This window comes from Salvelinus fontinalis, chromosome 3, assembly GCF_029448725.1.
Source record: "Salvelinus fontinalis isolate EN_2023a chromosome 3, ASM2944872v1, whole genome shotgun sequence".
NCBI classification, from domain to species: Eukaryota; Metazoa; Chordata; class Actinopteri; order Salmoniformes; family Salmonidae; genus Salvelinus; species Salvelinus fontinalis.
The window spans coordinates 47,826,663-47,854,499 of NC_074667.1; the positions used below are offsets into that span (position 1 = coordinate 47,826,663).

At 41.8% G+C, this 27,837-nt stretch overlaps 1 protein-coding gene across 1 annotated transcript; it reads left to right on the forward strand.

The window, feature by feature from the left end:
* Positions 1–563: 563 nt before the first annotated feature.
* On the forward strand, positions 564–27,679 carry nampt2 (nicotinamide phosphoribosyltransferase 2). The gene is made up of 11 exons (XM_055917175.1): positions 564–843; positions 4,094–4,232; positions 6,817–6,920; positions 7,090–7,218; positions 13,614–13,772; positions 15,535–15,665; positions 19,596–19,821; positions 22,004–22,123; positions 22,220–22,360; positions 25,801–25,926; positions 26,092–27,679. The coding sequence occupies exons 1-11, from the start codon at positions 796–798 to the stop codon at positions 26,263–26,265; spliced, it is 1,497 nt and encodes a 498-aa protein (XP_055773150.1). The 5' UTR covers positions 564–795; the 3' UTR covers positions 26,266–27,679.
* The last annotated feature ends 158 nt before the right edge of the window (positions 27,680–27,837 follow it).

The following is a 27,837-nucleotide window of genomic DNA, read 5'->3' on the forward strand; positions in this document are numbered from 1 at the left end:
GATAGCTTACCTTTGGAGGGACAGACTATAAGGTCACACTGACTAGCCAAAACCTAGCCTTAACCTCATTTTAATACATTCTTAAATTAAATAGGTTTGGGCATCAGGCGTGTCCTTATAGCCTTTTCTAGGTTTGGAAAGCAGTTTGTTTGGCATTCGTTTATGAACATTTGCAATCCCATCTGTACTAGTGGCAATATCAGAACTTTTGACTAGGTAGCCACTCACTAGGCCAGTCGTTCCCAACCTTTTTCGGTTACCTTACCTCCAACTGAATTTTGCTCTGACCAGAGTACCCTTAAAAGTATTCCCTCATATGTATTTTACCATGTAAGCATATAGACTCATGATTCTTCTTATGTTCCCCCGGTTGGAAACCACTGCACTCGGGCCTATAATCAGAAACTTAGCACCATTCCCTTAAATCAATGCTTTCCGGGAAAGTGAAACTTCCAGGCAAGCGATAATCAGCACAGTGCTGAAATGAAACTTATAAGACAGAGTGACCACGCCTCTTCCGTGCGTAAGAATATCATAGGAGGAGCATTGTCTACGTGCTTTCTGACATGCATGTTTTCAAATCCGCCCTCTCAACCCAACCCCAGAATTCTCCTTCTCTGGGCGGTCAGTTTCAGGGACGGTTTAATTTCACTACTAGAAAGACGTAACACAGGAACAACAGAGGAATAACAAAGTACGGTTGTGTAGCTGCTATCTCCGCCCTAGTCAGCTTTCGATTTTGATAAATAGCGACGAAGTAGAGCACAGTCGCATTCATCTCGTTCAATCACAACCATGGCAGCCCAGGATTTTAATATTTTGCTGGCGACAGATTCATACAAGGTGAGTGTCATGATCGCACCTAACTAGTAGTTACTTACTTTAAGCAGTAGTATTATCATGTTACCGATACGTGTCGCAAGCTGAAGCTGGCAACATTTTAGCATTTGCATCAGTTATATTTTTCCGTCCCAGAAATGGTTGACGAAATGTTGTGGAAGTGCGCCTGACTAAGCTTCTGCCACAATGTAGCTGACATTCACTCGAGGGGACCTTATTTCAAGAACTAGTATTAAGAAACTAACGTTACATTATATACAGAAAATGCCACGAACCTAGCACATAAAACAAAACCGAAATAATGCAAAGTAACTAGCAAAATTATTCAGACCATGTGTGCCACCCTCAATCGTTATTTCTAATTTAAACAACTCTCATACTGAGTAGCCTAGCAATTTGACGCCTGACAAATACATTACCAATAGAGGTCAAAACGTAGCCTGGCTAGCTAGCTACCTATGTGGAATCAACAACAATAGCTGACAGCTAATGCTAAATAAAGGTTAAATGCTAACTAGTTTATATGGTGTTTTGCTAGCCCTAGCTTAATACTAGCCCCATTTGCTAAAAGCTAGTTTGGTACTAATTGTCCACAGATTATATATATTTTTGGGCATACTTACATGTATACAACTTTTTCTCAAGCCTAGCTAGGTAACGTTAACTACCTCTGAGTGCACACGGCCAAACTTTATCGGAGGGAAATAGCCCGGCTCACTAAATGTCACTACCAAATGGCAAGGGTCCGCGTGATGACTTCAAGTTTGTAGCGACCCCCAACTAATCAGTCAGTAAAAGTGTCAGTCTTAATCCTTTAGACCTGTGTTTCCCTGTCCTCGAGTATCCCCAACAGTACATATTTTTGTTGTTGCACCTGACAAGAACACCAGATTATACTTGCCAACTAATAATCAAGCCCTTGACAAGTAAGCATTGCACTGTAAGGTCTACACCTGTTGTATTCTGCGGCATGTGACAAATAACATTTGATTAGAAGTTGAATCCGATGTTTCTGTCCAGGGCTACAACAAAAATGTGTGCTGTTGAGGGGGTACTTAAGGACTGGATTTGGGAAACACTGTTATAGACCATTAATTTCAATCTCTAGCCTAAGGATCAGTCACAGTTTTGCCACTAGATAAGCCTATTGTCTTATTGATTTGATACTGATCAGAACAGTGTTGTAATTTCTACCAAATGTAGATATGTTGTCAAATGAATGGAGGAAGACAATTCAGAATCCGCAAGCATCACCCACTTCAGTGTTGTTGGCAGTGTCATTGACAGAAATGCCTGTCTTTACAAGTTCCCTTGGTAGTGCCAATAGGCATAATAACTGTTGCATACTGAATGAGCAGTGTTTGAACCTGAAGTAGGTTCCGGTACTGTATTATATTTAGGTGCAGGAGTTCCATAATACTTTGAACTAATATTTTATAAAAGGAACAGGAGCTCAAGCAGTTGAAAATGTGAGGTTCCGGTACTCTGCTACGGTGAGCTCTTGCCAAAGTCCAGCACTGTGCATGGCACCCTTTTTTCTCCAGTTACATCCCAGTTGTCTCCAGGGCCTGGTTTGCTTCGCACATTGCCTAGTCATGGCATGTATACCTACATTATGTAATTCGTAGGCTCATGATAGAAATTATCCCTCTTACATAAGTGGAGTTCCACAGTTGGGTGGATGGTGATGCCAGTCAGACAAAGTCACAAGGTATGCATATGAATGGTATGTGTTTTGTGTTCCTCTGAAACCCTTATTAGGTTTGTTATGTATACCTATCTGGCATATTGCCGTGTGATATCCTTCAGTACAGCACCTGGAAAGGTAGTCAGTAGTCACACATTTATATTTATTGATTAAATGTGGTCAAGGGGACGATCTTACTGTATGTAGGCATAGCCTTTGTATAATCCCTTCTGAGAATCCTGTATCTGTGCATCATGAGACTGTCAAGGTTAATATAATACGCTAATTATCCTTTATGGATATCCCCCAAATCTGAACAATGGTTACAGATACAACAACCTTCCATAACAGCATGGCCATACAATCCTGGTTAGCCATCCTCTTTCTGTCCTCTCCCATCAATAGCTCTCTCTGTTGTTGCATAATCATGTTTATGCTATAGCTTACTTTTGGTAGACTTTGTGGTCCTCCTTTTGTATGAAGATTGAGGGCCCAGATTGACTTATGTTTTCACTGTGAAAACTAACATCACCTGTTAACCTTTCCAAAACACCATCTCACCCATTATGGGAAGATGAAGGCAACAGCGCAAAATATGGGCATCTCAAGTTTTTTTTTTCTCTATTTGTCCCTGGTTGCGATGACTCCCATTCCTCCAGACCTGACACTCCCAGAATTCCAGTCATGTGACACGTAATAACGTCTGATGCACTGGCACTCACTACAGCATCAGCTGGAATGTTTGCAAAACATCTGATTTGCTATTGCTAAGATCATGAGCCAAAACCTTATGACTTCAAGATCAGCATCAAGGGGAAAGGAGATTCTGAGAGGTAGGGAGAGTGAGACGTAGACGGAGAGAAAGTGTGGGAAAGGGCAGCTTGGAAAAAGATGGTGCTGATATTGCTCACACCTGCCTGTTTGCGCAAATTGTACATTTCCAAGTGAAGGGTAGTTGCTCTCAATTATTGAATTTGTGACCCTGGGCTCACAAAGGCCGACCTGTGTTTTGAACTGGAATGAGGAAAGCACCCCCACCCACTGGAGCTCATGTTTGGCAGTGAGAGACGTGGTACTGTACAAAGCATCACGTTGCACACTAAGCTCTTCACTTAGCCTAACTTAAGGGCTTTTTTTGCATTGGCTCCACTTTCCCTCTTGGCACATTCAGGGGCGAATCCTTTGAAAACAAAACTCAGAAATAATGCTGTTTTTGTGTGCACTAATCAGTTGAAATGATGTAAACGATACAAAACAGGTTATTCTCTAAATGTATAAGAGAAGTGCTTAGAACATCTTCCAGTGTATTAAGGTTCATTCTTAAGCTCTGAAACAAATAGCTTTGACATTAGTCACTGTTTGATCTTATTTTGCAGGACTAAGCTCTCGTAGGAACATGAAATGTACCTTTCTCATCATGGACCTACACCTCATCTCTTCACTGACCTGGCTTATTATGTCGTTAATAACACGACCTCTAGATTCCAGTTAGTTTGTCTTTTCCCTTGACTCCCTTATGTTTCCTTTGTTGTAGCCTATTTTAACTGAAATTTTTCTCTTCCACAGATTACACACTACAAGCAGTACCCTCCCAATGTCAGCAAGGTCTACTCCTACTTTGAGTGCCGCCGCAAAAAGGGGGGCGCCCAGTTCAATGAGATTGTGTTTTTTGGCCTTCAGTACCTCCTGAAGAAGTATCTTTCAGGTATGCCCATTTTGTCTGTACTAGAGATTGACCGATTATGATTTTTCAACGCCAATACCGATTATTGGAGGACCCAAAAAAAGCAGATTTATTATTATATTTTTTTTATATAAAGATATTTGTAGTAATGACAATTACAACAATGCTGAATGAACAATGAACACTTTTATTTTTACTTTAATATAATGCATCAATAAAATCTATTTAGTCTCAAATAAATAATGAAACATGTTCAATTTGGTTTAAATAATGTAAAAACAAAGTGTTGGAGAAGAAAGTAAAGTGCAATATGTGTTTAACGTTTAAGTTCCATGCTCAGAACATATGAAATCTGGTGGTTCCTTTTAACATGAGTCTTCAATATTCCCAGTTAAGAAGTTTTAGGTTGTAGTTATTATAGGACTATTTCTCTCTCTACCATTTGTATTTCATATACCTTTGAATATTGGATGTTCTAATAGCTACTTTAATATTGCCAGCCTTATCTCGGGAGTTGATAGGCTTGAAGTCATAAACAGCGCAATGCTTGAAGCATCGAAGAGCTGCTGGCAAACGCAGGAAAGTGCAGTTTGAATGAATGCTTTCCAGCCTGCTGCTGCCTACCACCGCTCAGTCAGACTGCTCTATCAAATCATAGACTTAATTATAATATAATAACACACAGAAATACGAGCCTTAGGTCATTATTATGGTAAAATCTGTAAACTATCATCTCGAAAACAAAAAGTTTATTCTTTCAGTGAAATACGGAAGGAACCGTTCTGTATTTTATCTAACGGATGGCATCCATAAGTCCTAATATTCCTGTTAAATTGCACAACCTTCAATGTTATGTCATAATTATGTAAAATTCTGGCAAATTAGTTTGCAACGAGCCAGGCGGCCCAAACTGTTGCATATACCCTGACTCTGTGTGCAATGAACGCAAGAGAAGTGACACATGTTCCCTAGGTAATATTGCCTGCTAACATGAATTTCTTTCAACTAAGTATGCAGGTTTAAAATAATTTACCTCTGTTTATTGGTTTTAAGAAAGGCATTGATGTTTATGGTTAGGTTCATTCGTGCAACGATTGTGCTTTTTCTCGCCAATACGCTTTTGTTAAATCATCCCCCATTTGGCGAAGTTGTCTTTGTTAGGTAGAAATGGTCTTCACAGTTTGCAACGAGCCAGGCGGCCCAAACTGCCACATATACCTTAACCCTGTTGGACAGAACGCAAAAGAAGTGACACAATTTCCCTAGTTTAAAGAAATTCATGTTAGCAGTCAATATTAACTAAATATGCAGGTAAAAAAATATATACTTGTGTATTGATTTTAAGAAAGGCGTTGATGTTTATGGTTAGGTACACATTGGTGCAACGACAGTGCTTTTTTCGCGAATGTGCTTGTTAAATCTTCGCCCGTTTGGCGAAGTAGGCTGTGAATCAATGATAAATTAACAGGCACCGCATCGATTATATGCAACGCAGGACAAGCTAGATAAACTAGTAATATCATCAACCATGTGTATTTAACTAGTGATTATGTTAAGATTGATTGATTGTTTTTTTATAAGATACGTTTAATGCTAGCTAGCACCTTACCGTTTCTCCTTGCTGCACTCGCATAACAGGTAATCAGCTTGCCACGCAGTCTCCTCATGGAGTGCAATGTAATCGGCCATAAATGGTGTCCAAAAATGCCGATTACCGATTGTTATGAAAACTTGAAATCGGCCCTGATTAATCGGTCGACCTTTAATCTGTACTATAGACTTGTAAGGAAATTCCACTTGCTTCTTTCATCTCCATTCTTTTAGAGTTCCATTCTTGAGTTTCTTCTTTCTCATTGTAGTCTGTTCTAGGCTAGTCAGTGTTCAGAGGTCACCTCAGCCCACACTGTGTGATGTGACTCCGTGGTACGTCACACAGTCATATGTTCTATTTACCACCAGTACTGTCCTTTGTCACATGATGTGCATGTATGACCCACTAAGTCACTTGGTGAAGGTTATGGAAAAACTTCCAAAACAAACCACAGATTACAGAAGATTTCATACACACAACCCCAATGGAACATTTGCAATTCAATCAAATTGCCACATCCATGCAACTATGACAGCCTAGATAAAGTTTGTTTAAAAATAAATAAAAAGGACCAACTTCAATTCATCTAATTTTAGGGTCTTCAGACATGGCAGTCAGCAGTGTTTGTATCTGGTCCCATATGCAGTCATGTGTGGAATGTGTGAACAGTGACCCATCACCCCTGAGAGGACCACTGAGGTTTTTTCCCCTGACTGCTGAGGTCCTCCTCCAGGCTAGGGTTTCACTCCTCTATCCAATCAGAGTCTCTTCCAGCCATACTAATCAACCATGCTCCACCACTGACTGTGTCTCTCTGTGGCACACCCACTGACACTCAATTTTGACTGAATGAAAGGGAATTGCAGTAAGTGGGGGTGGGACAGATCTATTTTTACACTGATAGCTCAAATGTTGCTTGACAAAATGTGGGCTAGTGAGTTTTTGGTTTGTTTGTTTCTGTCTGTGTTCATTTAGATTCATGAATTACTTTTTTCCATTGTCTCCCCTAATCAGGACAAGTCATCACTGAGGAGAAGATTCAGGAAGCCAAAGTCTTTTACCAGATGCACTTTAGACAGACTGTGTTTGATGAGGAAGGCTGGAGGAAAGTGCTGGAGGTAAGTGGGATGTCTCAATCAGAGACTAGACACACTCTTATTTTAGCTTTTCAATGAAGACTATTTTACTGATGCAGTCTCAACTGTTAGGCTACTCCCTGTAAGATGTTCATATGAACACACACACGCACACCGAGGTTGATTGTAGATTTTGATGCTGTTCCATCAGAAGTATGATGGCCGTCTCCCAATTCGAATCAAAGCGGTTCCTGAGGGGAAGATCATTCCCAGAGGGAACGTCCTCTTCACAGTGGAAAACACAGACCCAGATTTCTTCTGGCTCACCAACTATATTGAGGTAATTCTCTTCATATCCCCCTTAGTATCCCTTTCATTGTCATTTTGTTGTACTTCCTTTCTCTAATACAGCATATGTTTCTTAAACCCTGTGAGTGTACACACACACACACACACACACACACACACACACACACACACACACACACACACACACACACACACAACTCACCAGGTGGATTGTATCAGATACTGGTCAGACAGAACAGAACTGTGACCATGTTGGGCAGTAGTCCAGGGTTTGTCCCTGCTCTCAACAGACAGGCAGATGATCCAATCTTTATCGCACTCCACACTGCCCTCTCCCACCTGGACAAGAGGAACACTTACGTGAGAATGCTGTCCATTGACTATAGCTCAGCGTTCAACACCATGGTGCCCTCCACTAAGCTCAGGACCCTGGGACTGAACACCTACTTCTGCAACTGGATCCTGGAATTCCTGACGGGCCGCTGATAGTGGACTACAGGAAACAAAGGGCAAAGCACACACCCATCCACATCAACGTGGCTGTAGTGGAGTGGGTCGAGATCTTCAAGTTCCTATGTCCACATTATTAAGGAATTATCATAGTCTACACACCCCAACCCAGTCGTGAAGAAGGCAATACAATGCCTCTTCCCCCTCAGGGGGCTGGAAATATTAGGCAGGGGCCCGCCGATCATCAAAGTTCTACAGCTGCCCCATTGAGAGCATCTTGACTGTTTGCATCACCGCTTGGTATGGCAACTGCTTGGCATCCGACCGCAAGGCGCTACAGAGTGTAGTGCGTGTGGCCCAGTAAATCATCGGGGCTGCACTCCCTGCTATCCAGGACCTCTATACCAGGCGGTGTCAAAGGAAGACCCTAAAAAATGGTCCAAGACTCCAGCCACCCAAGTTATAGACTGTTCTCTCTGCTACTGCATGGAAAGCAGTACCTATGCCCCAAGTCTGGAACCAACAGGACCCTAAACAGCTTTTACTTCCCAAGGCGTAAGACTGCTAAATAGTTAGTCCGGGTGGCTATTGGTTAACTATTTAACGATCTACATTGACCCTCTGCTGCTGCTACTGTTTATGATCTATCCTGTTGCCTAGTCACTTACAGTGCCTTCAGAAAGTATTCATACCACATGACTTGTTCCACATTTTGTTGTGTTACAGCCTGAATTCAAAATGGATTAAATGTATTTTTCTCTCTCACCCATCTACACACAATACCCCATAATCACAAAGTAAAAACATGTATTTTTGTAAATTTAGCTAATTTATTGAAAATTAAATATAGAATTATTGATTTTACGTAAGTATTCACACCCCTGAGTCAATACATTGTAGAAACACCTTTGGCAGCGATTACAGCTGAGTCTTTCTGGGTAAGTAAGAGCTTTCCACACCTAGATTTAAAAGAATAAAAAAAAAAAAAAACGATATATTTTTATTCTACTTGAAAATTGGTTCTTGATCATTGCTAGACACCCATTTTCGGTTCTTGCAATAGAATTTCAAGTAGATTTAAGTCAAAACTGTAACTCGGCCACTCGGGACTGTTTTCTTGGTAAGCCACGCCAATGTAGATTTGGCCTTGTGTTTTAGGTTATAGTCCTGTTGAAAGATGAATTCATCTCCAAGGGTCTGGTGGAAAGCAGACTGAACCAGGGTTTCCTCTAGGATTTTGTCTGTGCTTAGCTCCATAATGTTTATTTTTTTATCCTGGAAAAACTCCCCAGTCCTTAATGATTACAAGCATACCCATAACATGATGCAGCCACGACTATGGTTGAAAATATGGAGATTGGTACTCCTTAATGTGTTGTATTGGATTTGCCCAAAACATAGCACCTTGTGTTCAGGACAAAAAACGAATGTCTTTGCCAGTTTTTTTGTAGTATTACTTTAGTGCCTTGTTGGAAACAGGATGCATGTTTTGGAATATTTTTTGAAATTCTGTACAGTAGGGCTGGGCAGTATACCGTATTTTACTATATACCGGTATTTATGCACGGACCAGTTTGGGGTTTTACTTTACCTTCTATAACGGTATTTGAATGTTTGGTTTGTTAAATGTGATACGCCGTGTGTAACGTTAATTTTTATAGTTTTCTCCGCTACTTGAGTCATCCCTCTCCTCTCTCTCCCCATGCCGCTTTCCACACAGACCAAGTCCCACCCCCTGTCACTCAAGGAGCGCATTTGTTGTTGCTTGACCACGAGACACTTTTGTTCAGTCTGCATGGTCAATGCAGCACATGCAACAATGTTGATGACAGTTATGTTTCCACTTTGATCTTAATATAAATCCATAAGTGTTCTAGTTTTTCTTACATCTGCAAACAGCTAGTTTGTATTTTCTTAGCAAGTTAAGCTAAATCGTGTTAGCCACTAATGCTAATCGCTAGCTAACTAGCTAATACAAGTACTGATTCAGAGCAAACGTAGCTAGCTAATACAGCCTGATAACAGTAAGGGTGGAGGCTTAAATCAGCATGTTTGTGCAACAGTATCTTCTAAATCAAAGAGGAATAGGCGAAGCATGAATATGTTGGCTATATGAATAAAGATTTAATGTATCCAAAGATTATAGGGTCCCCTAGGAACACTGAACATCACTTTTGTTCCTACCCTGTCACAATAACTCGTCCATGGCATTTCATTTGTTGGCATGTCAAACAACACTGTATTCAAAGTGCCCACTATTATTTATATTCTAACTATAGATTTTACAAACATTCTATTTCCGTGATTCCAAAATGCAGGAAATTATTTTAGGTTGAAGTTGAATTGAACACTATAAAACAATCCAAATGGAGAAAGACCCATTGAAATCATTTAGAATATATGTGTTGCCACCCTAGAGTCACGCACAACTCATTAAGCAAATGTAGAACTTTTTTATTAAGAGAATGGATCAACAATATTGTACAGGCTTTGTTTTGCCTCCCGGGTGGCGCCTCCCGGGTGGCGCAGTGGTCTAGGGCACTGCATCACAGTGCTAGCTGCGCCACCAGAGTCTCTGGGTTCACGCCCAGGCTCTGTCACAGCCGGCCGCAACCGGGAGGTCCTTGGGGCGACGCACAATTGGCATAGCGTCGTCCGGGTTAGGGAGGGTTTGGCCGGTAGGGATATCCTTGTCTCAGTATATAAAATGTATGCACTCTACTGTAAGTCGCACTGGATAAGAGCGTCTGCTAAATGACTAAAATGTAAATGTAAAATGTTTTCACTCTGTCACTTAGGTTAGTATTGTGGAGTAACTACAATATTGTTGATCCATTCTCAGTTTTCTCCTATCACAGCCATTTAACTCTAACTGTTTTAAAGTCGCCATTGGCCTCATTGTGAAGTCCCTGAGCGGTTTCTTTCCTCTCCGGCAACTGAGTTCGGAAGGACACCTGTATCTTTGTAGTGACTGGGTGTATTGATACACTATCCAAAGTGTAATCAATAACTTCACCATGCTCAAAGGAAATTCAATGTCTGCTGTTTATTTTATTTTTGCCCATCTACCAATAGGTGCCCTTTGCGGGGCAGTGGAAAACCTCCATGGTATTTGTTTGAATGTGTGTTTAAAATTCACTGCTCGACTGAGGGATCTTACAATTATTTGTACGTGTGGGGAACAGAGATGACATACTCATTAAAAAATGTTAGACTCACCCCGTGTGCAATAAGTGTTTATGTGACTTCTTAAGCACATTTTTACTCTTGAACTTATTTAGACTTGCCATAACAAAGTAGGTGAATACTTATTAACTCATGACATTTCAGCTTTTCATTATGAATTCATATGTAAAAATGTCTTAAAGCATAATTCCACTTTGACATTATGGGCATTTTTGTGTAGGCCAGTGACAAACAAAATCCAAATTCAATCGATTTTAAATTCAGTCTAACACAACCAAATTAAAGTCAAGGGGTGTGAATACTTTCTAAAGGCACTGTACGTTACATTACATTACTGTAGCATACATTTATTCCCCCCTTCCCTTTTTTTACATTTTGTTACGTTACAACCTTATTCTAAAATTTCTAAAATATTTTTTCCCCCTCATCAATCTACACACAATACCTCATTATGACAAAGTGAAAACAGGTTTTTAGAAATGTTTGCAAATTTATTACAAATAAAAAAACAGAAATACCTTATTTACATAAGTGTTCCGACCCTTTTCTATGAGACTCGAAATTGAGCTCCGGTGCATCCTGTTTCCATTGATCATACTTGATGTTTCTACAACTTTTATTGGAGTCCACCTGTGGTAAATTCAATTGATTGGACATGATTTGGAAAGGCACACGCCTGTCTATATAAGGTCCCACAGTTGACAGTGCATGTCAGAGCAAAAACCAAGCCATGAGGTCAAAGGAATTGTCCATAGAGCTCCGAGACAGGATTGTGTCGGGGCAAGGATCTGGGGAAGAGTTGAATGTCCACAAGAACACAGTGGCCTCCATCATTCTTAAATGGAAGAAGTTTGGAACCCCCAGACTCTTCCTAGAGCTGGCCTCCCAGCCATACTGAGCAATCAGGAGAGAAGAGCCTTGGTCGGGGAGGTGACCAAGAACCCAATGGTCACTCTGACAGAGTTCCTATGTAGAGATGGGAGAACCTTCCAGAAGGACAACCATCTCTGCAGCACTCCGCAAATCAGGCCTTTATGGTAGAGTGGCCAGACAGAAGCTTCTCCTCAGTAAAAGGCACATGACAGCCCGTTTGGAGTTTGCCAAAAGGCACCTAAAGACTCTTAGACCTTGAGAAACAAGATTGTCTGTTCTGAGGAAACCAAGATTGAACTCTTTGGCCTAAATGCCAAACGCCACATCTGGAGAACCTGGCACCATCCCTACGGTGGAGCATGGTGGTGGCAGCGGACAGTCTGAGCACTGATGGAGGGATTGTGCGTTCCTGTTGTAACTCGGGCAATTGTTGTTGCCATCCTGTACCTGTCCCGCAGGTGTGATGTTCGGATGTACCGATCCTGTGCAGGTGTTGTTACACGTGGTCTGCCACTGCGAGAACGATCAGCTGTCTGTCCTGTCTCCCTGTAGCGCTGTCTTAGGCATCTCACAGTACGGACACTGCAATTTATTTCCCTGGCCACATCTGCAGTCCTCATGCCTCCTTGCAGCATGCCTAAGGCACGTTCACGCAGGGACCCTGGGCATCTTTCTTTTGGTGTTTTTCAGAGTCAATAGAAAGACCTCTTTAGTGTCCTAAGTTTTCATAACCGTGACCTTAGTTGCCTACCGTCTGTAAGCTGTTAGTGTCTTAACGACTGTTCCACAGGTGCATGTTCATTTAATTGTTTATGGTTCATTGAACGAACAAGCATGGGAAACAGTGTTTAAACTCTTTACAATGAAGATCTGAAGTTATTTGAATTTTTACGAATTATCTTTGAAAGACAGGGTCCTGAAAAAGGGACGTTTCTTTTTTTGCTCAGTTTATATATCAGGTGTGTGGTAGGAAGGCCTGGAGAATCGTTCAAGACTCCAACCACCCAAGCCATAGACTATTCTCTCTGCTTCCGCACGACAAGCAGTACCGGTGCATCAAGTCTGGCACCAACAGGCACTTGAACAGCTTCTATCACCCAAGCAATATGACTGATTAAATAGCTACATGGACTATCTTGAGTTAACCTTGTATCCTCATTGATTGTTTTGGTCTATTCACACTCATACGACCCTACACACATTCTCACTCATTCATCTAATCACTCACACATACTGTAACATGCACATTTATACTGACTACACTCACACATACCCACTCACATACAAGCTGATGCTACACTGTTTATTGTATATTCTGATGCCTAGTCACCTTACCCCTATACATTTCTACTTCCATCACTCCAGTATCCCTGCATATATGGTATTGAAACTGACCCTGTATATAGTATGCTTAAAGTTACTTACTTTTTGTGTTCTTCTTATTTCTCGTGTTTTTCGTTTTCTTCTAGTATTACATTATTGATTATTACATTGTTGGGTTTTGAGTTTGCAAGAAAGGCATTCCACTGTACTTGTGCATTTGACATTAAATCTTAACTTTATTCTTTGTTGTTTTTCTATTTCAAATTTTTTTTTCTCTGTTTTGTTGGGGACACCGTCATGGAGTCAAAGAAACCATTGCAATTCGCCTAATCAGGTCAATGAGGATGATTCCACCCAGTCACTCGGGCCTTTTTTCTGTTCAGGGGATAGCTTAGCCTGCCGGCACTGAGCCCAACACCAGCCACAGCTTTTGCTATCCAGCCCCCACCCATTTCTACTTCCCTTCCAGCACCAATGGCACAGCCACGTCCCATTGTAAAGGTTTTAGAAGTCGTCTCTGAACAAAATCAACTTCTTCTCAAATCAAATGGTGTTTTAACGATCTCTGTCTGTGTTTCTCCTTTTCTCTCACAGACCATGCTGGTCCAGATGTGGTATCCCATCAGTGTGGCGACTATCTCCCGGGAGTTTAAGAAGATCCTGGCCAAGCACCTGAAGGCCACGTCAGGCAGTCTGGAGGGCCTGGACTTCAAACTGCATGATTTTGGCTACAGAGGGGTCTCCTCACAGGAGGTAAGACCCATGGCAAGCCCAGCCAGAAGGGAACTGGTCACAACTCTGAGCCTGGTTTCTTTCTAGGTTCCTGCCTTCTTGGGAGTTTTGGGCTGGGTATCTGTAAAGCACTTTGACAATTTCTGATGTAAGACAAAAAAGGCTTTATAAAATAGATTTTATGAAGAGTAACAGTCTAGCATAAGATATGCATATACAATGAAAAAAATATATAAATGCAACAATTTCAAAAATGTTACTGAGTTACAGTTCATATAAGGAAATCATTAATTAGGGTCTAATCTATGGATTTCACATGACTGGGAATACAGATATGCATCTGTTGGTCACAGATACCTTTAAAAAAAGGTAGGAACGTGGATCAGAAAAGCAGTCAGTATCTGGGGTGACCACCATTTGCCTCATGCAGCGCAACACATCTCCTTTTCTTAGTTGATTGTGGCCTGTGGAATGTTGTCCCACTCCTCTTCAATAGCTGGTGCTAAGTTGTTGGATATTGGCGGGAACTGTAACACGCAGTTGTACACGTCGATCCAGAACATCCCAAACGTGCTCAATGGGTGACATGTCTGGTGAGTGGAAGAACTGGGACATTTTCAGCTTACAGTAATTGTGTACAGATCCTTGCGACATGGCCGTGCATTATCATGCTGAAACTTGAGGTGATGGCGGCGGATGATTCACATGACAATGGGCCTCAGAATCTCGTCATGGTATCTCTGTGCATTCAAATTGCCATCCCTAAAACGTAATTGTGTTCATTGTTTGTAGTTTATGCCTGCCCATACATGTGGTCTGCGGTTGTGAGGGCGGTTGGACATACTGCAAAATTCTCTAAAACGATGTTAGAGACGGCTTACGGTCGAGAAATTAACATTCAATTCTCTGGCACTGCAGTCAGCATGTCAATTGCACGCTCCCTCAACTTGAGACATTTGCGGCATTGTGTTGTGAGACAACTGTACATTTTAGTGGCCTTTTATTGTCCTCTGCACAAGGTGCACCTGTGTAATGATCATGCTGTTTAATCAGCTTCTTGATATGCCACACCTGTCAGGTGGATGGATTATATTGGCAAAGGAGAAATGCATATGGGAAATTTCTGGGATCTTTTTTTTCAGCTCATGAAACATGGAACTTTACATGTTGCATTTTATATTTTTGTTCAGTGTAGTTGTTACCATTTACAAAATTTTAACCAGTTTCTGTTCATTCTGGTTATAGTAATGTTCCAATGAGACCTAAAGGCTCTGTCTCTCCTTTGAATACTACTGAACATAGTCAGCAATAATCTTCTACAAGAAATATCTTCATAGTGGGAGGGACATCTCAAACTATACTGAACAAAAATATAATCACAATGCAACAATTTCAATGATTTTACTGAGTTACAGTTCACATAAGGAAAATCAGTCCATGGAAATAAATAAATTAGGCCCTAATCGATGGATTTTGCATGACTGGGCAGGGGCGCAGCCATGGGTGGGCATAGGTGTTTATATTTTTGTTCAGTATAGTTTGAGATGTCCCTCCCACTATGAAGATATTTCTTGTAGCAGATTATTTCTGACTATGTTCCTTAGTATTCAAAGGAGAGACAGAGCCTTTAGGTATCATTGGAGCATTACTGTGACTATACCCAGAATGAACAGAAACTGGTCAAAATGCTGGGGTTTTGGAGCAGACTTTTTCTTTCAATTGCACACTTCTGTCTGTGACAATTTGAAACTAATGATTTTCCCTCCTTCTTTATCCCTATCAGTCTGCGGCGTTAGGCGGGGCAGCCCACCTGGTGAATTTCTGCAGTACAGACACTGTAGCAGGGCTACTGATGGCCCAGCGATACTACGGCTGCCCCATGGCAGGCTTCTCTATGCCTGCAGCAGAGCATAGGTAAGACTCATGCTCACAAACAAGGCAATCAAACAATTTAAGTGCCAGTATAGAGACAAAGTAGAGTCGCAATTCAACAGCTCAGACACAAGCGGTATGTGGCAGCGTCTACAGTCAATCACGGATTACAAAAAGAAAACCAGCTCCGTTGCGGACCAGGATGTCTTGCTCCCAGACAGACTAAATTACTTTTTTGCTGGCTTTGAGGACAATATAGTGCCACTGACACGGCCCGCTACCAAAACCTGCGGGCTCTCCTTCACTGCAGCCGAGGTGAGTAAAACATTTAAACGTGTTAACCCTCGCAAGGCTGCAGGGCCAGACGGCATTCCCAGCCGCGTCCTCAGAGCATGCGCAGACCAGCTGGCTGGTGTGTTTACGGACATATTCAATCAATCCTTATCCCAGTCTGCTGTTCCCACATGCTTCAAGAGGGCCACCATTGTTCCTGTTTCCAAGAAAGCTAAGGTAACTGAGCTAAACGACTACCGCCCCGTAGCACTCACTTCCGTCATCATGAAGTGCTTTGAGAGACTAGTCAAGGACCATATCACCTCCACCCTACCTGACACCCTAGACCCACTCCAATTTGCTTACCGACCCAATAGGTCCACAGACGACGCAATCGCAACCACACTGCACACTGCCCTAACCCATCTGGACAAGAGGAATACCTATGTGAGAATGCTGTTCATCGACTACAGCTCAGCATTTAACACCATAGTACCCTCCAAACTCGTCATCAAGCTCGAGACCCTGGCTCTCGACCCCGCCCTGTGCAACTGGGTACTGGACTTCCTGACGGGCCGCCCCCAGGTGGTGAGGGTAGGTAACAACATCTCCACCCCGCTGATCCTCAACACTGGGGCCCCACAAGGGTGCGTACTTAGCGCTCTCTTGTACTCCCTGTTCACCCACGACTGCATGGCCATGCACGCCTCCAACTCAATCATCAAGTTTGCGGACGACACTACAGTGGTAGGCTTGATTACCAACAACGACGAGACGTCCTACAGGGAGGAGGTGAGGGCCCTCGGAGTGTGGTGTCAGGAAAATAACCTCGCACTCAACGTCAACAAAACAAAGGAGATGATTGTGGACTTCAGGACAGCAGAGGGAGCACCCCCCTATCCACATCGACGGGACAGTAGTGGAGAGGGTAGTAAGTTTTAAGTTCCTCGGTGTACACATCACGGACAAACTGAATTGGTCCACCCACACAGACAGCGTTGTGAAGAAGGCGCAGCAGCGCCTCTTCAACCTCAGGAGGCTGAAGAAATTCGGCTTGTCACCAAAAGCACTCACAAACTTCTACAGATGCACAATCGAGAGCATCCTGTCGGGCTGTATCACCGCCTGTTACGGCAACTGCTCCGCCCACAACCGTAAGGCTCTCCAGAGGGTAGTGAGGTCTGCACAACGCATCACCGGGGGCAAACTACCTGCCCTCCAGGGCACCTACACCACCCGATGTCACAGGAAGGCCATAAAGATCATACAGGACAACAACCACCCGAGCCACTGCCTGTTCACCCCGCTATCATCCAGAAGGCGAGGTCAGTACAGGTGCATCAAAGCAGGGACCGAGAGACTGAAAAACAGCTTCTATCTCAAGGCCATCAGACTGTTAAACAGCCACCACTAACATTTAGTGGCTGCTGCCAACATACTGACTCAACTCCAGCCTCTTTAATAATGGGAATTGATGGAAATTTATGTAAAAATGTATCACTAGCCACTTTCAACAATGCCACTTAATACACTGCTCAAAAAAATAATTGGGACACTAAAATAACACATCCTAGATCTGAATGAATGAAATATTCTTATTAAATACTTTTTTCTTTACATAGTTGAATGTGCTGACAACAAAATCACACAAAAATGATCATGGGAAATCAAATTTATCAACCCATGGAGGTCTGGATTTGGAGTCACACTCAAAATTAAAGTGGAAAACCACACTACAGGCTGATTTCAACTTTGATGTAATGTCCTTAAAACAAGTCAAAATGAGGCTCAGTAGTGTGTGTGGCCTCCACGTGCCTGTATGACCTCCCTACAACGCCTGGGCATGCTCTTGATGAGGTGGCGGATGGTCTCCTGAGGGATCTCCTCCCAGACCTGGACTAAAGCATCCGCCAACTCCTGGACAGTCTTTGGTGCAACGTGGCGTTGGTGGATGAAGCAAGACATGATGTCCCAGATGTGCTCAATTGGATTCAGGCCTGGGGAACGGGCGGGCCAGTCCATAGCATCAATGCCTTCCTCTTGCAGGAACTGCTGACACACTCCAGCCACATGAGGTCTAGCATTGTCTTGCATTAGGAGGAACCCAGGGCCAACCGCACCAGCATATGGTCTCACAAGGGGTCTGAGGATCTCATCTCGGTACCTAATAGCAGTCAGGCTACCTCTGGCGAGCACATGGAGGGCTGTCCGGCCCCCGAAAGAAATGACACCTCACACCATGACTGACCCACCTCCGAACCGGTCATGCTGGAGGATGTTGCAGGCAGCAGAACGTTCTCCACGGCGTCTCCAGACTCTGTCACGTCTGTCACATGTGCTCATGTGCTCAGTGTGAACCTGCTTTCATCTGTGAAGAGCACAGGGCGCCAGTGGCGAATTTGCCAATCTTGGTGTTCTCTGGCAAATGCCAAACGTCCTGCACGGTGTTGGGCTGTAAGCACAACCCCCAACTGTGGATGTCGGGCCCTCATAGCACCCTCATGGAGTCTGTTTCTGACCGTTTGAGCAGACACATGCACATTGTGGCCTGCTGGAGGTCATTTTGCAGGGCTCTGGCAGTGCTCCTCCTGCTGCTGGGTTGTTGCCCTCCTACGGCCTCCTCCACGTCTCCTGATGTACTGGCCTGTCTCCTGGTAGCGCCTCCATGCTCTGGACACTACGCTGACAGACACAGCAAACCTTCTTACCACAGCACGCATTGATGTGCCATCCTGGATGAGCTGCACTACCTGAGCCACTTGTGTGGGTTGTAGACTCCGTCTCATGCTACCACTAGAGTGAAAGCACCGCCAGCATTCAAAAGTGACCAAAACATCAGCCAGCAAGCATAGGAACTGAGAAGTGGTCTGTGGTCACCTGCAGAACCACTCCTTTATTGGGGGTGTCTTGCTAATTGCCTATAATTTCTACCTGTTGTCTATTCCATTTGCACAACAGCATGTGAAATGTATTGTCAATCAGTGTTGCTTCCTAAATGGACAGTTTGATTTCACAAAAGTGTGATTGACTTGGAGTTACATTGTGTTGTTTAAGTGTTCCCTTTCATTTTTTTGAGCAGTGTATAATGTTTACATACCCTACATTACTCATCTCATATGTATATGTATATACTGTACTCTATATCATCTACTGCATCTTGCCATCGTTATGTAATACATGTATCACTAGCCACTTTAAACTATGCCACTTTATGTTTACATACACTACATTACTCATCTCATATGTATATGTATATACTGTACTCTACCATCTACTGCATCTTGCCTATGCTGTTCTGTACCATCACTCATTCATATATCTTAATGTACATATTCTTTATCCCTTTACACTTGTGTGTGTATAAGGTAGTAGTTGTGGAATTGTTAAGTTAGATTACGCGTTGGTTATTACTGCATTGTCGGAACTAGAAGCACAAGCATTTCGCTACACTCGCGTTAACATCTGCTAACCATCTGTATGTGACAAATAAAATTTGATTTGATTTGAAACACATACACACTCACGCTTTAACACACTCACTCACATATTCCCTTTCACGTGTAGCATCACACATTTTGCTTTGTGGTTTTTGACTTGAACAGCAAACATGCAGCCCTAGGTGTAGGGATAAGAGGTTTTCAGTCCAGCAAGTCTACTGAAAATCTGTTTCTTAAAACCAATTTCATCTTCTCCCTGTAGTACGATCATCTCGTGGGGGCGGAGCAGGGAGAAGGAGGCCTTTGAGAGCATGCTGGACCAGTTCCCGACAGGGCCGGTGTCAGTGGTCAGTGACAGCTACGACATCTTCAAGGCTTGTAGACACATCTGGGGGGACAAGCTGAAGGAGCGCGTGATAGAGCGGAGCGAAGACTCCTGCTTGATCATCCGGCCTGACTCAGGAGACCCCGCAGAGACCCTCATCGAGGTGGGGGAACACACACCTACCTTCCTTTTGGGATCCCTCATAGTCAAGTATGATCTCGCTCCAAGTGTTACAGGTCTGGGTTGTGGTGTGGGTCTGGCTGGCCATACACACACACACACGGTACATACAGTTGAAGTCGGAGGTTTACGTACACCTTAGCCAAATACATTTAAACTCAGTTTTTCACAATTCCTGACATTTCATTCTAGTAAAAATTCCCTGTCTTAGTTCAGTTAGGATCACCACTTTATTTTAAGAATGAGAAATGTCAAAATAATAGTAGAAAGAATGATTTATTTCAGCTTTTATTTATTTCATCACATTCCCACTGGGTAAGAAGTTTACATGCACTCAATTAGTATTTGGTAGCATTGCCTTTAAATTGTTTAACTTGGGTCAAACATTTCAGGTAGCCTCCTACACGCTTCCCACAATAAGTTGGGTGAATTTTGGCCCATTCCTCCTGACAGAGCTGGTGTAACTGAATCAGGTTTGTAGGCCTCCTTGCTTGCACACGCTTTTTCAGTTCTGCCCACACATTTTCTATGGGATTGAGGTCAGGGCTTTGTGGTGGCCACTCCAATACCTTGACTTTGTTGTCCTTAAGCCATTTTGCCACAACTTTGGAAGTATGCTTGGGGTCATTGTCCATTTGGAAGACCCATCTACTAGGATTCATCTTTTGCATTGTTCAACAAAGTGCCTGAAAGAAATAACATGACGTTTGTTCACTTGAAGTGATTTACCTGAGAAAGTGGAACATGGGTTCCAAGCTTTAACTTCATGACTGATGTCTTGATGTTGCTTCAATATATCCACATAATGTTCCTTCCTCATGAGGCCATCTATTTTGTGAAGTGCACCAGTCCCTCCTGCAGCAAAGCACCCCCACAACATGATGCTGCCACCCCTGTGCTTCACGGTTGGGATGGTGTTCTTCGGCTGCCAAGCATCCCCCTTTTTACTCCAAACATAATGATGGTCGTTATGGCCAAACAGTTCTATTTTTGTTTCATCAGATCAGAGAACATTTCTACAAAAAGTACGATCTCTGTCCCCATGTGCTGTTTCAAACCATAGTCTGGCTTTTTTATGGCGGTTTGGAGCAGTGGCTTCCTTGCTGAGCGGCCTTTCAGGTTATGTCTATATAGGACTCGTTTTACTGTGGATATAGATACTTTTGGACCCGTTTCCTCCAGCATCTTCACAAGGTCCTTTGTTGTTGTTCTATGATTGATTTGCACTTTTCGCACCAAAGTACGTTCATCTCTAGGAGAAGGAACGCGTCTTCTTCCTGAGCGGTATGACGGCTGCGTGGTCCCATGGTGTTTATACTTGCGTACTATTGTTTGTACAGATGAACGTGGTACCTTCAGGCGTTTGGAAATTGCTCCCAAGGATGAACCAGACTTGTGGAGGTCTACAAATCTTTTTCTGAGGTCTTGGCTGATTTCTTTTGATTTTCCCATGACGTCAAGCAAAGAGGCACTGATTTCGAAGGTAGGCTTTGAAATACATCCACAGGTAGACGTCAAATTATGTCAATTAGCCTATCAGAAGCTTCTAAAGCCATGATATAATTTTCTGGAATTTCCCAAGCTGTTTAAAGGCACAGTCAACTTAGTGTATGTAAACTTCTGACCCACTAGAATTGTGATACAGTGAAATAATCCGTCTGTAAACAATTGTTTGAAAAATGACGTGTGTCATGCACAAAGTAGATGTCCTAACCGACTTGCCAAAACTATAGTTTAACAAGAAATTTGTGGAATGTTTGAAAAACTAGTTTTAATGACTCCAACCTAAGTGTATGTAAACTTCTGACTTCAACTGTAGTTAATTTCCAGTTTCCATCCAAGTTCATCCAAGGTCTACTTCTCTTGACAATGGGTTTACTGCAAGGGATGTTTTTTGAAAAGAGCAGTTAGTTAAAAGTTGCTCTTGGCTGTTCTTTTATGTTTTATTGTTTCTAAGACAAACTTGCGTTCTTGTTCAGATTGGATTTCAGGTTACATAGTGTCACCCTTGGGACCTACATGCTTGGTGTGCTCTACACTTAGCTCTTATTGATTACCTTTGCAATGTCACTCGTCTGTGTGGGGGTTTCAGTTGCCTATTATTGTCTCTTCGATTCAAGTTTCAAAGTTTGGATGCAGTACTTGACTACCTATTCCCTCCCCAGGTGATAAAGATTTTGGAGGAGTGCTTCGGTTGCTCTCTGAACTCTCAAGGCTTCAAGGTGCTGCCATCTTACCTGCGTATCATCCAGGGCGACGGCATTGATCTCAACTCAGTGGATGAGGTAAGAAAATAATTTAAACACACCACCCACAAACACCCCTCTGGAAATACCCTTATTGCATGTACCACATTGTTTAACTGCTATCTCTCCCTGTAGATCCTGGAGAAGTTGAGTGACGAAGGCTGGAGTGCTGAGAACGTGTTCTTTGGCTGTGGGAGCGCCCTCCTTCAGAAGCTCAACAGAGACACACTCAACTGTGCCTTCAAATGCAGCTATGTGGAGACCAATGGGAAGGGGGTACGTTACTCACTTATTTACTTTCATACAGTGCCTTCAGAAAGTATTCATAACCCTTGACTTATTCTACATCTTGTTGTTACAGCCTGAATTTGCACATTATTCTTTAAAAAATTCTTCAAGCTCTGTCAAGTTTGTTGTTGATCATTGCTAGACAGACATTTTCAAGTCTTGCCATACAGTTTAACCTGTCTAGGACTGGCGGAACCCCTCGCCAACAGCCAATGAAATTGCAGGGCGCCAAATTCAATCAACAGAAATCTCATAATTCAATTTTCTCAAACATACAAGTATTAGACACCATTTTAAAGATATAATTCTCGTTAATCCAACCACAGTATCCGATTTCAAAAAAGCTTTTCGGTGAAAGCAGAACATATCATTATGTTAGGTCAGCAACTAGTCACAGAAAGCATACAGCGATTTTCCACCCAAAGAGAGGAGTCACAAAAAGCAGAAATATTGATAAAATGAATCACTAACCTTTGATATTCTTCATCAGATGACACTCCCGGGACAACATGTTACACAATACATGTATGTTTTGTTCGATCAAGTTCATATTTATATCCAAAAACCTCAGTTTACATTTGGCTTTGCCTCCAAAACATCCCGTGAATTTGCACAGAGCCACATCAAATCACAGAAATACTCATAATAAACATTGATAAAAGATACAAGTGTTATTCACAGATTTAAAGATATACTTCTCCTTAATCCAACCGCTGTGTCAGATTTCAAAAAAACTTTACAGAAAAAGCAAACCATGCAATAATCTGAGTACGGCGCTCAGAGACCAACACAACCCAAGAAGATATCCACCATGTTGGAGTCAACATAAGTCAGAAATAGCATTATAAATATTCACTTACCTTTGATGATCTTCATCAGAATGCACTCCCAGGAATCCCAGTTCCACAATAAATGTTTGATTTGTTCCATAAAGTCCATCATTTATGTCCAAATTACTCCTTTTGGTTCGCGCGTTCAGTACACAATCTAAACTCACGACGCGCGGGCAGGTTCAGGCAAAAGCTCAGAAAAAGTCCTATTACAGTCCGTAGAAACATGACAAACGAAGTATAGAATCAATCTTTAGGATGTTTTTAAAGCCAATTTAAGTCAAAACTGTAACTAGTCCACTCAGGAATGTCATCTTGGTAAGCAACTCTAGTGCATATTTGGCCTTGTGTTTTAGGTTATTGTCCTGCTGAAAGGTGAATTGTCTCCCAATGTCTGTTGGAAAGCAGACGGAACCAGGTTTTCCTCTAGCATTTTGCCTGTGTTCCATTTTTATCCAAAAAAATTCCTTAGTCCTTGCCGATGACAAGCTTACATTTAACATGATGCAGCCACCATACTTGAAAATATGAAGAGTGGTACTCAGTGATGTGTTGTGTTGGATTTGCTTTGTATTCAGGACAAAGCTCATTTATATAGTGCAGTTTTACTTTTGTGTCTTATTGCATGTTTTGAAATATTTTTAATCTGTGCAGGCTTCCTCCTTTTTTTGCCATATTAGCACTGGCATGAAATCAGTCAAAACACCCCAAAACAACACATAGTATCAAGAACAAGGTGAAACGAGCTGAAACAAGACACTTATGATTCCCCACATGGTGGTTTCTTGTCATTGTTGCTAGCAATCTGGCCATCCAGAATCACAACACGCTGACTTCTGCCCCATGGAAGCGTGCACATTGTTTTAGTGACATTGTCAGCTAACCCATCTATTAGATACACCATCCAAAGTGTAATTAATAACTTCACCATGCTCAAAGGGATATTCAAGGTCTGTGTTTTTTATTTTTACCCATCTACCAATAAGTACCCTGCTTTGGAAAACTTCCCCAGTAGCAGTGCGTGGGTAGAATCACTGAGCAAGTGAAGCCAGTAAAACATCCATATTACAACCTATGCTGTGAAAATTGCATTGTTTGCTCTATAAACCTATTTGTTCATATTCCACTGTGATATACAATAAGGCCGTGACCACAAAGACAACAGTCACACAGTGGCAAAATAAATTCCACTACACGTACGTTTGTTTCATCACAAAACCGGAGAGCAACATCTGTCCACAAAGCAAATATTGCATGTAACAAACACTTATATGACCTGCAACATGGTCAAGCAAGTTAATGTTTTGGACAGTTTACTAAACAACTACTGATTTTAGAACCACGGCGTTACCTCAGGTCAGCACAAAGACCACAGGAGCACTGCCTCCTCTATTTCGACACCATTCCAACTTAAACATTTAAAAATTGTCACATTAACAAGGCTATATATGCTTAGTTTAATACACTGAAAACTAACTTCAAGATAGCAAAAACAATTTAGTCCTAACAATGTTGCTAAATATCGTGTTGCGAGCGAAACATATCTTCTTTTTTTTTACTCATCCTACTTGTAGACTTGTTGAACGCTGCACCAGGTCAACCCACAGTTGAGCTCAATGCTAATTATTTTAATTGTTTTATCAAGGGAGGCCAAATGCTTGTTGGCATCAATCAATCAAATGCTACGGCCACAACATGTCATACTCTTTTAGTCCAGACTGCATAAGATACATGGGCTACACATACTGAGACAGAGGTTTTTCCTCGCTCTGAATTTCTTCGGTGAGATTCAGCTACTTCCGAATTGACTGAAAATTATGAGAGAAAAAAAAAGTCATTCAAATAAGCCTGGCTTCCCTTGGCGTCCATGAATACACGCGACTGAACCTTTGCGGTTGAATCGGTGTTTAAAATTCACTCCTCTACTGAGAGACCTTACAATTATATGTATGTGTGGGGTACAGAGATGAGGTAGTCATTTTGAAAAATCTTGTTTAACACTATTATTGCACACAGTGTGAGTCCATGCAACTTATGTGACTTGTTAAGCACATTTTTTACTCCTGAACTTTAGGCTTGTCATAACAACAGGGTTGAACTATTTATTGACTGAAGACATTTCAGGATTGTATTAATTTGTAAACATTTCTAAAATCTACTTTGACATTATGGGGTATTGTGTGTAGGTCAGCAATGCAAAATCTCAATTTAATCAATTTTAATTTCGGGCTGTAACACAACAAAATGTGGAAAAGGTCAAGGGGTGTGAACACTGAAGTCACTAAGTGCTTAAATGAAGATGAAAAGCAGACATTTTTACCGACTAAGCCTTTCATTTGATCTAATAACGAGGGCATTGAGACATCTTTTGGGAATCTAAAATGGCAAAATCTTTAATGGGTTATGAGGAATACCTCATATTTTGTAGTGATTGTGGAATGCTCAAAGGAAACCTGTCCTGGGAATCAGTCCTTTTTTGAGAATGAGCTGTCACAATTGATTTTCTGTGTTTACAAACAACTCACACGAATCAAAGAATTTAAGCCTTCAAAGGTGATTTTAACATGTTTCTGTCTGGTGTGTTTGTGTTTTGTCTAGATGGATGTGTACAAGCAGCCTGTGACCGACCCGTCCAAGGGGTCAAAGAGAGGTCTTCTGTCGCTTAGGAGAAACTCTGATGGCTTCATTGAGACTGTGGAGCGAGGGATGGGCAAGCCAGAGGAGGTGAGGCCTTAAAAAGGGGAAGATGTTTCACCTTGGAGGAATAGAGCACACATGCTCACCTCTGTGTGATTACTGTGTCAACAGTTGTTTAAGTCTACATTTTCTAACACACATGTCTTTTTCGTAGTCTCATGTTTCACTGACTCTCTGGTGTGTCTTTCTCAGGACATGCTGGTGATTGTGTTTGAGAATGGCTCCATCGTGCAGGAGTACACTTTGGAGGAGATCCGGAAGAATGCTCGGCTCCAAGAAGACGATATCACCCCTTCCCAACACAACCAGGACGATCCCAAGAGCCTGGAGCTGCACCAGAAACACATCATGAACGGGGTGCATTAAGCAACCAATACACCCACCTGTAAGGCAATGCACTGACTGTCCGTAAACTGGAGGCATAACATATAATGAACTGGGTTTCCTCATTGCCAGAAGGCCTACTACAGTTCACCATTAGAGTGCTCTGATTGTCAGGGAACATAAGAATGGTCTTATTGGAGCTGCACCATAAGCAAACTTTTTTTTTAAATTTGGGATGCAGTAATCTTCAGCACTAGAGTCACATAATGGACTACTGATCATCAACCTAAATGTAATTCCTTGTTCAACACTTCAGCCCATTGGACCAATGACTGACCTGCTGTCTCGTGGTTTAGACCATGAGTCTTTATGTTGTACTTCTATGTTTGTCTGAAGAGCACATAATATGCATCACTATGTGTTATCAGGCAGCATATGATATCGGGCATTTCATGGCAACACCTGTAGAGTGGAAGGATTCATCTGATTAAGCTCTTTAGCAGGCTTTGAAGAGCTGTTATTACTGTTCTATTTCACTAGATGGAAAGTTAGTTTTAGAATTGACTGATCCTTGTTTTTAGTCTGTTAAGCAGAATTTTTGTAGTACATTAACTGATTCTGTTTGACATTTTTTAGCCATCATAGCAATGCTGCACTTTGCAGAATCCTAACTTAATTTTGAACTCCGACTTTTGTGTTGATGTCACTAGGACTGGTGTGCATGTGTTGTATACATGCAAATGTAGTTATGCACGTGGGTCTCAAATTGGGATTCTGTAAGAGAAATGTAATGGATTTTGTTCTAATTGATTGATATACCAGTGAGCTATTTATGTTGACCACAAGCTTCCTAAGACTACATCAAAGACTATTGAAATGTATGGGCTCCAGACTTGTCTGACCTCATACTTTTGTTCTCCTGCCTTTGGAACCATTGCCATTCGAATCAGTCATCTGGGTTTTTATTTTCCTTTCCATTTGAATCCCCATTCTCTGTACAAATTCAGCGTAAAATTAAGTTCTTTCTTTTGTGAATCGATTTGCTTCGGATGCCTTTAATTGTCTGTGATGTACATTAAATGCTGGTCTGTGTGCCTGGTGCTGTCCCAGACTGCTCTTCAGTCTGGTGGAGACCCAAGTTAATTAAGACAATGCTGTAGTTTAGATCTTTTAGCCCTTTTCAGCACCATATTATCTAAAGCAAAAATAATTTTAGTGTTCTGATTAATTGGGCAAGAAGCAGTTGACCCTACCTCTTTTTCTATATAAATTATATTGTTACTGTACATGAAGATTGATACTAATGGTATATTATTATTATTATTATTATTGTGTAAATACCTTAAGAAAAGTGTGTTCTGCTTTTAGTTAATTAAATGTGACAGCATTAGTTTGTTTTTGAGTTTTACAAAATCTATATTGTATGACAAAAAATAAATATGCTCTTGACTGAAAATGATTTAGTATTTTCTTCTGCCCTATGATATTGATCTTAAATAACACCAACCAAGTATTTCTCCAGTTTACTGATGTTTGTTCCTTAAGGTTTCCAAGACATGAATACTGGTAAATCATGTACAGTAATTACCTAACTGTAGTTATTTATTATTAGGA

Bases quoted from the DNA above. Each gene is read 5' to 3' on its own strand.
- nampt2 (XM_055917175.1), top strand. From the start codon at position 796: ATGGCAGCCCAGGATTTTAATATTTTGCTGGCGACAGATTCATACAAG. The intron at 7,219-13,613 runs GTAATTCTCTTC...TTTCTCTCACAG, and splicing joins GGCTCACCAACTATATTGAG to ACCATGCTGGTCCAGATGTG. The intron at 22,361-25,800 runs GTACGTTACTCA...TGTTTTGTCTAG, and splicing joins TGGAGACCAATGGGAAGGGG to ATGGATGTGTACAAGCAGCC.